The sequence below is a fragment of the Cetorhinus maximus genome, chromosome 2 (genome assembly GCF_964194155.1).
Source record: "Cetorhinus maximus chromosome 2, sCetMax3.hap1.1, whole genome shotgun sequence".
In the NCBI taxonomy this organism is placed as follows: Eukaryota; Metazoa; Chordata; class Chondrichthyes; order Lamniformes; family Cetorhinidae; genus Cetorhinus; species Cetorhinus maximus.
In genome coordinates this window covers 79,644,075-79,656,383 of record NC_135880.1, presented here as the reverse complement: position 1 = coordinate 79,656,383, position 12,309 = coordinate 79,644,075, and the positions used below count along the sequence as shown (strand labels likewise).

General features: G+C 43.5%; 1 protein-coding gene across 2 annotated transcripts in view; it reads left to right on the top strand.

The window, feature by feature from the left end:
* ccdc112 (coiled-coil domain containing 112) overlaps positions 1-10,378 on the top strand; it is a 30,458-nt gene extending 20,080 nt beyond the window's left edge. The window contains exons 9-10 of one of the 2 annotated variants that reach the window (XM_078566395.1): positions 9,922-10,040; positions 10,144-10,378. In XM_078566395.1, the coding sequence (XP_078422521.1) occupies positions 9,922-10,040; positions 10,144-10,174 (150 nt within the window). In that variant the 3' untranslated portion in view covers positions 10,175-10,378. Of the gene's footprint in view, positions 1-9,873; positions 10,041-10,143 lie in introns of those variants that run through there. The other variant, XM_078566403.1, reaches the window with a different exon arrangement.
* Positions 10,379-12,309: the final 1,931 nt, after the last annotated feature.

Sequence of the window (12,309 nt, the reverse complement as noted above, 5' to 3'; positions counted from 1 at the left end):
ATTCTTCATCTCATCGGAAGCCTCAACAAGAAACTTTGTCTCTCTTTCAGGTGCAAAGGTACGCAAGCTCCAACAACTCATCGACACCAACGCCCATCCAGGACCCTCCACCCCTGCCCGTCCCTCTGTCCCCATCCCATCTTCCAATCCCAGCCCCGGCCGTGTATTCACCATACCCCCTGATCTTCCCGCCTCTGATGCTGAACGTTCAGTGCTCAGCAAAGGACTCAGTTTCATACCCTTACGCCCTCATCTCAACGAATTTCGGGCTCGGCACAATGCTGAACTCTTCTTCTGCCACCTTCGTCTCTGTGCTCATTTCTTTGGGCAGGAGTCCTCTCCCTGTTCAAAGGATCCTTTTACCCACCTCCAATATTCTCCCTCCACCTCGACCCCTCCTCCTGGATTCTTACCTTCCCTTGATCTTTTCATTGAGAACTGTCAGCGTGACAACAGTCGTCTCAATTTCTCTGCTCCTCTCACCCACTCTAACCTGTCTCTCTCTGAACTTGCTGCACTCCGTTCTCTCAGATCCAACCCTGACATTGTCATCAAACCTGCTGACAAGGGTGGTGCTGTTGTTGTCTGGCGCACTGACCTCTACCTCGCAGAGGCTGAGCGTCAACTCTGAACTTCTTCCTACCTCCCCCTGGACCATGACCCCATCACTGAACATCAAGCCATTGTTTCCAGGACTGTCACTGACCTCATCTCCTCTGCAGATCTTCCTTCCACACCTTCCAACCTCATAGTCTCCCAACCTGGGACAGCCCGCTTCTACGTCCGACCCAAAATCCACAAACAGGATTGTCCCGGCAGACCGATCGGACAGCCCGCTTCTACGTCCGACCCAAAATCCACAAACAGAATTGTCCCGGCAGACCGATCATGTTAGCCTGTTCCTGCCCCACGGAACTCATTTTTTGCTATCTTGACTCCATTCTCTCTCCCCTTGTCCAGTCCCTTCCCACCTACATCCGCGATCTCTCTGACACCCTACATCATATCAACAATTTCCAGTTCCCTGGCCCCAACCGCCTCCTCTTCACCATGGACATCCAATCCCTCTACGCCTCCATCCCCCACCGGGATGGTCTGAGGGCTCTCCGCTTCTTCCTCGAACAGAGGCCCGAACAATCCTCATCCACCACTACTCTTCTCTGTCTGGCTGAACTTGTTCTCTCACTGAACAATTTCTCCTGAAACTCCTCTTACTTCCTCCAAATAAAAGGTGTGGCTATGGGTACCCGCATGGGCCCCAGTTATGCCTGTCTCTTTATGGGGTATGTGAAACATTCCTGGTTCCAGTCCTACTCCAGCCCGCTCCCACAACTCTTTCTCCAGTATATCGATAACTGCTTCGGTGCTGCTTCATGCTCTCGTCTGGACCTGGAAAAATTTATTAATTTTGCTTCCAATTTCCACCCCTCCATCTCTGACACTTCCCTTCCCTTCCTTAACCTCTCTGTCTCAATTTCTGGTGATAGACTGTCCACCAATATTCATTACAAGCCGACCGACTCCCACAGCTACCTTAACTACAGCTCTTCACACCCCGCTTCCTGTAAGGACTCCATCCCATTCTCTCAGTTCCTTCGCCTCCGTCGCATATGTTCTGATGATGCCACTTTCAAAAACAGTTCCTCTGACATGTCTTCCTTCTTCCTTAACCGAGGTTTTCCATCCACGGTGGTTGACAGGGCCCTCAACCGTGTCTGGCCCATCTCCCGCGCATTCGCCCTCACACCTTCCTCTCCCTCCCAGAACCATGATAGGGTCCCCCTTGTCCTCACTTATCACCCCACCAGCCTCCACATTCATATCCTCCGCCATTTCCGCCAACTCCAGCATGATGCCACCACCAAACGCATCTTCCCTTCACCCCCCCCGGCAGCATCCCGCAGGGATCGTTCCCTCTGGGACACCCTGGTCCACTCCTCCATCGCCCCCTACACCTCAACCCCCACCCTCGGCACCTTCCCATGCAACCGCAGAAGGTGCAACACCTGCCCCTTTACTTCCCCTCTCCTCACCGTCCAAGAACCCAAACACTCCTTTCAAGTGAAGCAGCATTTCACTTGCACTTCCCTCAATTTAGTCTACTGCATTCGCTGCTGCCAATGCGGTTTCCTCTACATTGGAAAGACCAAATGCAGACTGGGTGACCACTTTGCGGAACACCTTCGGTCTGTCCGCAAGCATGACCCAGACCTCCCTGTCGCTTGCCATTTCAACACTCCACCCTGCTCTCATGCCCACATGTCCATCCTTGGCCTGCTGCAATGTTCCAGTGAAGCTCAACGCAAACTGGAGGAACAGCACCTCATCTTCCGACTAGGCACTTTACAGCCTTCCGGACTGAATATTGAGTTCAATAACTTTAGATCATGAACTCTCTCCTCCATCCCCACCCCCTTTCCGATCCCCCTTTTTTCCAATAATTTATATAGATTTTTCTTTTCCCACCTATTTCCATTATTTTTAAATGTATTTCCATCCATTGTTTTATCTCTACTTTGTAGCCTATTTCGATCCTTTCCCCCCACCCCCACTAGGACTATTTACCTTGCTCGGCCTACTTTCTACCCTTAATGTCACCTATTAGCACATTTCTTAGCTAATATCACCACCGTCAACACCTCTTTGTCCTTTTGTCTATGACATCTTTTGGCAATCTCCACCTATCACTGGCCCTCTATCCAGCTCTACTTGTCCCACCCCCCCTTAAACCAGCTTATATTTCACCTGTCTCCTATTTTTCCTTAGTTCCGTTGAAGAGTCTTACAGACTCGAAACGTTAACTGTATTCCTCTCCGCAGATGCTGTCAGACCTGCTGAGTTTTTCCAGGTATTTTTATTTTTATACAAGGCGCTTGTTAGACCACACCTAGAATAGTGTGAACAATTTTTGTCCCCTCATCTAAGGAAAGATATACTGACATTACAGGCAGTCCAGAGAAGGTTCACTAGGTTGATCCTGGGTACGGAGGGATTTTCTTATGAGGAGAGGTTGAGTAGATTGGGCCTGCACTCATTGGAGTTTAGAAGAATGAGAGGCAACCTTATTGAAACATAAAAGATTCTTAGGGGGCTTGACAGGGTAGATGCTGAGAGGTTGTTTCCCCTTGTGGGAGAGCCTAGGACCAGAGGGCATAATCTCAGAGTAAGGGGTCGCCCATTTCAGACAGAGATTAGGAGGAATTTATTCTCTGAGGGTAGTGAATCTGTGGAATTCTTTACCAGAGTGCTGTGGAGGCTGGGTCATTAAGTATATTCAAGCTGAGATAGACAGATTTTTAATCAGTAAGGGAATCCAGGGTTATGGGGAAAAGGCAGGAAAATGGAGTTGAGGATTATCAGATCATCCATGAATGGCGGTGCAGACTCGATGGGCCGAATGGCCTACTTCTGCTGCTACGTCTTATTGTGTTATGTTCTAAAGAAGAACTCTCTCCTAGATGTTTCCCGTGTTGCTAACTAATTGGTTTACACATCATATGATCTTACAACACAGGAGTATTCTTAAAGCTACAGCCCTACGTTTATCAAAACTATAATTAGTACATTCCTCCCTCTTTAACTTTTTGTAGATTTTGTATTTACAAGGATATTTATCTCATGACATTGCAAAATTTACACAGGTCATGAAATTACAAGTTCAGTCTTTCAGGTGGTTTCCTGATCCACGTGGAACATCGTAGCTCCACAACTTCCGATTCTTTTGCAGGAACCACATTCTCTAGAACCGCACTAACATCAGATACCTCATTAGGTACATGGAGTTCAATGTTGTCCATTCTGACAGAGACATCGGGCATGTCTATCCTTGGTTGAGCAACTTCAACAGGAACCACAAGTTCAGCAATGGTTACAGGTGGAACATCATTTTGTTGGGGTATCTCCCTTCTTAAATGATCCACATGCTTACGGGTGATCTGGCCCTCCACTTCCATGTGGTACGTCAATGGTACTTTACTTTACCAGGTAACCACTTCGGTCCCCATCAAAATTCCTTACATACACTGCTTCTCCAACAGTAAATTGTCATTCATGACTATGCAAATCACGAGTCCCTTTTTGGTTCCCTTGACTTTTCTCCGCCTTCCCCTCCAAATTGCGAAGTATCAGGTTTAGTCTTGTTCAAAGACAGCGCCTTATCAGTAATTCTGCAAGTGTTGCACCTGTTGTAGTGTGGGGTGCTGTTCTGTAGTGAAATAGGAAACGAGCAGGTTTAGTTTTCAATGATTCACCTGTTAACTTTAATCTTAAAGGTTTGTACTGCTCTTTCTGTCATTCTGTTAGATGACGGATGGTATGGTGCCACCTTCGCGTGGTTGATGCCATTTAGGCTGACAAATCTTTGAAATTCGTAAATGCAGTACCATTATCTGAGACGATTACTTCCGGCAATCCATGGATTGCAAAGCTTTGGCATAGTTTTCCTATAGTAGCGCCTGACAGCAACTTAACCTCATAAATGTCTAACCACTTGGAATGAGCATCTATATTCAGTAGAAACATGGTTCCAAGAAAAGGACCGACATAATCTATGTGCAATCTCACCCAGGGTCTACCAGGCCACTCCCATGGGTGTAATGGGGCTGCCACTGACAACATTTGTAGCTGTTGGCATTGCACACAGTCTTTAACCACCTTCTCAATATCGCCATCCATTCCCGGCCACCAACGATAACTTCTCGCTATCGTCTTCATTTGTGAGATTCCCGATGGGCACTGTGTAACTCTACTAAAAGTTGTTCCCTTCCTTGTGAAGCCACTGCTACTTGACTGAGACTACATGAGATGACTGCTCATCTCGTGTCTTCGGTTGAAAAATGGCTTCAATTCATTAGAGTGTTTCCTGGGACCAATCATGTAACACTTGGTCTCTCAGTCGAGATAGGACTGGATCAAGATTCATCCGGTTTCCTATCTGCCTGGTACAGACTGGTGAGGAATCCAGGAAATTCATCACTAATATGAACTCTTGGGGAATTGGGACATGGTCATTGTTCTCTTGCAAAGAAAGAAAGGAAGGCGACTTAGGGCATCGGTACAAAGATGTATTCATATGCTGCCAAAATTAGAGCCCATCTTTGAATTTGTGCAGAAGCTATGGGAGGGATAGCCTGTTCCTCGCTAAACAGACCCCAAAAGAGGCTTGTGGTCTGATACTATCGTGAAATGTCACCCATGCATGCATTGGTGGAATTTTTTTACACCACAAATAATAGACAGACCTTCCTTTTCAACCTAAGAATATCCTTTTTCAGCTGTGGTAAGTGTCCTGGATACATAGTCTATCGGCCTCTTTATACCATTGTCCATCTTGAGGTAGTACTGCTCCCACTCCATAGCGGGGGGGGCGCATTGCAGGTTAGCACAATTCCTTTGTCGGGTCATAATGCACTAACAAATTTGAAGAGTGCAGTAGCTGTTTTACTTTCATGAAGGCTTCTTCTTGGGATGACTTCCGAACCCAACGTTGGTTTTTCTTTAGCAGTGAATGTAGAGGGGCTAGAAATGTTGATAAAGAACAAGATGAAGAACAAAGAAAAGTACAGCACAGGAACAGGCCCTTCGGCCCTCCAAGCCTGCGCCAATCATATTGCCCGTCAACTAAAACATTTTGCACTTCCGGGGTCCGTATCCCTCTATTCCCATCCTATTCATCAAGAAGGCAGCTCACCACCACCTTCTCAAGGGCAATTAGGGATGGACAATAAATGCTGGTGCAGCCAGTGAAGCCCACATCCCATGAATGAATAAAAAATAAATAAATTTGGTAGAAATTGGCCATAATAATTTACCATCCCTAAAATGATTTAAGTTCAGAGACATTCTTAGGTGCAAGTGCCTCTCTGATTGCTTTAACCTTCTCTTCAACAGAGTGTAACCCTTGGGCATCTACCCAGTGGCGCAAATGAATTACTTCACATGCCCGAAAAGTGCATTTTTCCTTCTTTTGACACACTCCTTCTAAAAATCATTTTAGGACTTCCTCTAGGTTAGCCAAGTGTTCCTTTTCTGTTAATCCTGTTATCAGTACATCATCCAGGTACACCACAACATGAGGTAGTCCTTGTAGCAAACTCTCTATGGTCCTTTGAAAGATGGCACAGGCCAAAGAAACACCGAAGGGCAAGTGCGTGTATTGATATAACCCTTTATGGGTCTTTATGGTCACAAATTCTCGGCAGGCATCATCCAGTTCTTGTTGATATATGTGACTCATGTCAAGTTTTGTATACGTTGTCCCTCCTGCTAGTTTGGCATAGAGGTATTCAATCTTGGGAATAGGTTACTGGTCCAGTTTAGCTGCTTTGTTGACCGTTAGTTTATAGTGCCCACAAATCCAGACAGTCTGATATTGTTTAAGGACAGGGACTATGGGTGCTGCCCACTCTGAGAACTGAACTGCTTTTATGACACCCACCCTTTCTAGCCAGTTCAACTCAGCGTCAACCTTCGCTCTCAGGACATATGGCAACGGTCTTCCTTTCATGAAGTGAGGAGTTGCTTCTGAGTCCATGTAAATCTTGGCCTGTAATAATGCCTTAGATTTTCCCCAGTTCATCCTTGAAGACGGTGTTTTGTTTTTTTAGCAACTCTGACAGCCCATCTGTTCACAACTGGAGGATTTCGGACCAGTTTAATTTAACCTCTTTCAAACAATCACTACCTGGAAAGCTTGGTCCTTCACCTTCTACCACCATCACTGGTAGTTGTGCTGTTTGGTGTGTATAATGAACAGTTACTCTGGTGATATTTTTTACCTGGATATCTTCGCCTGTGTACGTTTTCAACGTGGTAGAAGCTTGTTCCAAATTTAACCATTGGGTTCCTTTATTTAAATATCTGAAAGTGTGTCCCCCTACCACAGTGGTAGAAACATCGGTGTCTACTTTCATTTTTAAGGGTTTACCATTCACTTGCAATGTGACAGTAATTGGCTCTGTCTTCCCAACTTTCATATTGAATAAGGAATCAGGTCAAGGACATCACTGCAGGAGTTCCTCAGGGCAGTGTGCTAGGCCCAACCACCTTTATCTGCTTCATCAATGATCTTCCTTCCATCATAAAGTCAGAAGTGGGGATGTTTGCTGATGATTGCACAATGTTCAGCACCATTCGCAACTCCTCAGATACTGAAGCAGTCCATGTCCAAATGCAGCAAGACCTGGACCATATCCAGGCTTGGGCTGACAAATAACATTTGTGCCACACAAGTGTCAGGCAATAACCATCTCCAACGAGAGAGTCCAGCCATTGCCCCTTGATGTTCAATGGCATTACCATCACTGAATCCCCCACTATCAACATCCTGGGGGTTACCATTGACCAGAAACTGAACTGGACTAGCCATATAAATACTGTGGCTACAAGAGCAGGTCAGAGGCTAGGAATCATGTGACGAGTAACTCACCTCCTGACTCCCCAAGGCCTGTCCACCATCTACAAGGCATAAGTCAGGAGTGTGATGGAATACTCCCCACTTGCCTGGATGAGTGCAGCTCCCACAACACTGAAGAAGCTGGATACCACCCAGGACAAAGCAGTCCACTTGATTGGCACCACATCCATAAACATTCACTCACTTAGCCACCAACGCACAGTAGCTGCACTGTGTACCATCCACAAGATGCACCGCAGGAATTCACTAAGTCTCCTTAGACAGCACCTTCCAAACCCACGACCACTACAACCTATAAGGACAAGGGCAGCAGATAGATGGGAACACCACCACCTGAAAGTTTACCATTCCTTCACTGTCGCTGGGTCAAAATTGTGGAACTCCCTTCCTAATAGCACTGTGGGTGCACCTACACCGCATGGACTGCAGCAGTTTAAGAAGGCAGTTCACCACCACCTCCTCAAGGGCAACTAGGGATGGGCAATAAATGTTGGCCCAGCCAGCAAAGCCCACATCCCGTGAATGAATAAAAAACAATAAATGTCAGAATTAGTTGTTTCTGGCTCTTCCACACCATTAGGCTTCATTTATTGCCTGGAAACCTGTTTAAATCTTGCTTTGCAATGTTTCACTGTGTCCACTTTGGTGACAAAAATAACACTCTACCTTTTTAAATTGCCAAAAGTTAGGAGTATGATTGTTTTCATGTCAATAAAAATTAGTTTTTGACTTTGCTGCTAAGCTGTTTCCTCTAAATTTTTGGTTAGCGGGGGCTTTTTCCCACTTCGTGGCAGAATCCCGGCTTTTCAAGCAACTTATGGCTGACTGTTCCTGACCAACAAGGAGAACGGCGCCATTTTGTGCACCTTGAATCGCTTTTGAATCCCTTACAGCGCTTTCCATCGCAAGCACTATTTCTAATGCTTTCTTAAAATCAAGACCCACTTCATCCAGCAATCTTTGCTAAATAGCATCCTAACATTCCGTTAGTTGTTTTAATTTCGCCATGTAGGTAGCAATGGTCTCCTTCAGGGCTCTATTTTGTGAATTGAACCTGAACTCCTGCATTGTGACTGAGGGCTTGGGTTGAAAATGTCCCTTAACGAGGTCTACTAATTCACTGAATGTCTTCGAGTCTGGAGCACTGAGGGCTGTCAAGCTTCGAATTAAACTGTAGGTTTTGCTCCCACAAATACATGGGAGAATCGCTCCCCCCCCAAGAGTCCATTTAAGGAAATGTTAATTAGAATAGATTAGGTGAAGCAAAAATGTAAAATTTAATAATACAATAGGTAATGGAGGAAAGAAAGTTCACAAATGAAGAGTTAAACAAATTTATCTTCCTGTATATTTATAGTTTAAGTTAGATGTTGCAGCCATAAAGGTTCTAATATCTTAGTTGTCTTATTTACTAGACTGGGTGTTTGTTTTAGCACATGGTACAGTTAACAACTGAATCAAGGAACGTGGAATTTCCCTTGCACCTGTTGGCAGTCGCAAAAGTTCATTTTACAGGATAATATAAACACATCTAGCGGTATGCTATGCAATTTATATCCACTCACCAGGGAATAGATCAAATACAAAGTATTGTTACTTGAATATATTTCTTATTCCATACCATGATTTACACAAAATGCTCTAATGCTCTTTTGATAGTTGGTTCAGTGATTAGTATCCTGATCACAGGCCCCATTCACTTCAGATTAACAGAAAAAATTGTTCGTAAATTATTTGAAAACCTAAGTAGGCGGGATTTGATATTGATGGCTCTTTACATTTTTTAAATGCAGCCAGATGGTACAGACGGGGTAGCCTGGATTACATTGAGAGAATTGGCTTGAAGGTATATTTGAGGTAATGAGCAGGTAAACAGGGTGAATACTGTTGTCTGTTGTCCCAAATGAATAAAATTCTGAAGTTTGAATACTTCATCCTGATACTGAAAACCCTCACAAACACTAAAATAGGAAACTTTATTTCATCTTGAATTTGGATATTGTTTTGCTAGGTAAAATGCCCATTCAACTAGATTTTGAACACAACATTCATTGAGTCATTGACAACTGATGTGGTATTGACTGACCCATATAGGCTAAGGAGGCCCCAGGCTCAATCGCTGGTTTGTGCTGAGTGAATATGGGCGTCACTGACTAGGCCAGCATTTATTGCCCATCCTTAATTGCCCTTGTTCAGAGGGCATTTAAGAACCAACATTGCTGTGGGTCTGGAGTCATATATGGGCCAGACCAGGTAAGGACGGCAGATTTCCTTCCCTAAAGGACATTAGTGAACCAGATGGTTTCATGGTCATCATTAGACTTTTAATTCCAGATTTTTATTGAATTCCAATTCCACCCTCTTGTGGTGGGATTCGAACCCTGGTCTCCAGAGCAATTTGAGTCACCACCTTTAGGAGAGGGAAGAAAAACTGATTTTGAAGTATCTTTTTCCTTGAGAGAGAGGTTTAACGCGTTAAACTTCTGTTATGCTGTAAATCTACCCAGGTTGATGCTCAAATACAACGAGACCCATCTAGACTATTGAAACCTACTAAAGGTTGGGCGGAACACATCAAAGATACAGGCCAAAATGGCGGTGGGCCTATGCTGTTTCTTCCCCATCGGTAAGTGATTAGTATGAAAAAACTCAATAAGATTAAATAAAATTGAAAATTTCCTTTATTTTGTCTCTTCATATAAACATTTGCTTCTTATATTGTTTTTCAGGGCTATTCCATCTTGGAGGCAAGGGATCTAACTGTATCATTTTATGAATACTAAAGAATTGAACTGACCAGCAGAATTCTTTGTTGATAAAAGCAAAATATTTCTGATGAAGAGTCACATGGACTCGATACGTTAACTGTGTTCCTCTCCGCAGATGCTGTCAGACCTGCTGAGTTTTTCCAGCTATTTTTGTTTTTGTTTTAGAATTCTTTGTTGTTTGCATTATGAAATAAATTGTAAAAAAAATTAAATAAAGAGTCAATGAGTTAATGAAAGTTGGAAAGGGGAAAAGGGACATTTGGGGAAAAAAAAATCAGTAAAGGGTTAATGGTCCAAAAATTGGAGTCATGATTGAGTGGTATCATGTGAATGCACAAAGCAATCAAAGCAGAATTGGAAAGTTAGAAATGTTAATAACTAGAACAGAATGATATAGTGGCCAAAACAGACAAAACTTTGCTTTGGACAGCACTGAGAGCTTAATATTCCAGGTTATAACAATTTTGGAAACAATACACAGGGAAACAAGGGGGTGAGGTGGCAGTGCTACTCCTGAGGAGCGAATTACTACTCTGATCAGAACCAAAAACATACTAAAAATTGTACAAAAGTGCACATTACAAACCACCAACAGTTGAGATAAGTTAAGAGTGGAGATTTTTAGGTGGTTCAGCAGAGATATAAGACAATAAAACAGTAAACATTGGCAGTAATCCGCTCAACTATCACCCTGGCCTTGCGGAGCTATGTTAGCCTTTTGTAACTCCTTCAGTCCTACAACATTCTGTTCCTCCAATTTTAGCCTCTTATGCATCTCCAACTCTTTTTGCCTGAGTATTGACCACTGTGCTTTCAGCTGCTAAACTCCATGCACTGAAATTCCCTCCCCATGTCTCTAACCTAATTTATGACTCTCCTTCAGACCCACCTCTCTCTCAGAACTTCAGCCACACCACCTAATAATTTTTTCTTTGGCTCATTTTTTTCTGATCATATTTCTAATTTGCCTTGTGATGTTTCTGTATGTCAAAGGCACTATATAAATGCAAATTATTGTTTTGATAGTGAATAATGATAGACTATAAAATGAGTAGGGTTGATTAGAGACCAACAGAGCGTATGGCTGAGGTGCTAAATAAGCACCTTGTATCTGTATTATGAAGGAAGAGGATGCTACCAAAGCCACAGTGAAAGAGACAGTTGAGATACTAGATGGGCCAAAGTTTGATAAAGCAGGGGTGGTAGAAAGAATGGCTGTACTTAATATTGATAAATCACCAGGGCCAGATTGAATACATCTGAGGATGCTGTGAGACATCAAGGTGGAAACTGCAGCAGTGCTGGCCACAATCCTCCTCGGATACTGTGGTGGACTGGAGAATTGTAAATATTATACCCTTGTTTAAAAAAAAAAGGTGTAAGGATAAACCCAACTACTACAGGCTAGTCAGTTTAACCGTGGTGTTAGGAAAGCTTTTAAAAACGACAATCCAGGACAAAATTAACAATCGCTTAGACAAATATGGATTAATTTAGAAAACCCACACAGATTTGTTAAAGGCAAATTGTGTTTAACTAACTTAAGTTTTTTGATGAGGTGACAGAGGTTGTCGAGGATAATGTGGTTGACGTCGTACATATGGACTTTCAAAAGGTATGCATTAAATAGGCTTATCAGCAAAATTGAAGCCCATGGAATGCAAGGAAAGTGGCAGCATGCATGCTGCTTATATACTTTTTTTTCCCATTCTCCAGAAGCTGGTGAGTATTCGAGGCTTTAATTAGGTGAGCAGGTAGGTAATTGGTGAGTTTTTAAGATTTCATCCCTCTGAAACATGGGCAATAGTTTAAACTGATATTGGGGAGATATAAATATTGCATTAAATTTATAGCTTAACCAGTTAAACTACTTGGTATAATGACAGACAACAGTTGAGTAATATTTCAAAACTTGAAACCTAATTAAGTAAATTAAACACAATAAAGATGGCAGGACAGTTGATGTGTTGCAGCTGTAGCTGGTGGACACCAGTGTGATCCATAGCAGCCACATTTGCAGTAAGTGTCTGCAGCTTGAGGAACTTCAGCTCTTAGTTATTGAGCTGGAGCCTGAGCTTTGGACTCGGTGATGCATCAAGGAGGGGTAAAGTTACCTGGATGCTTTGT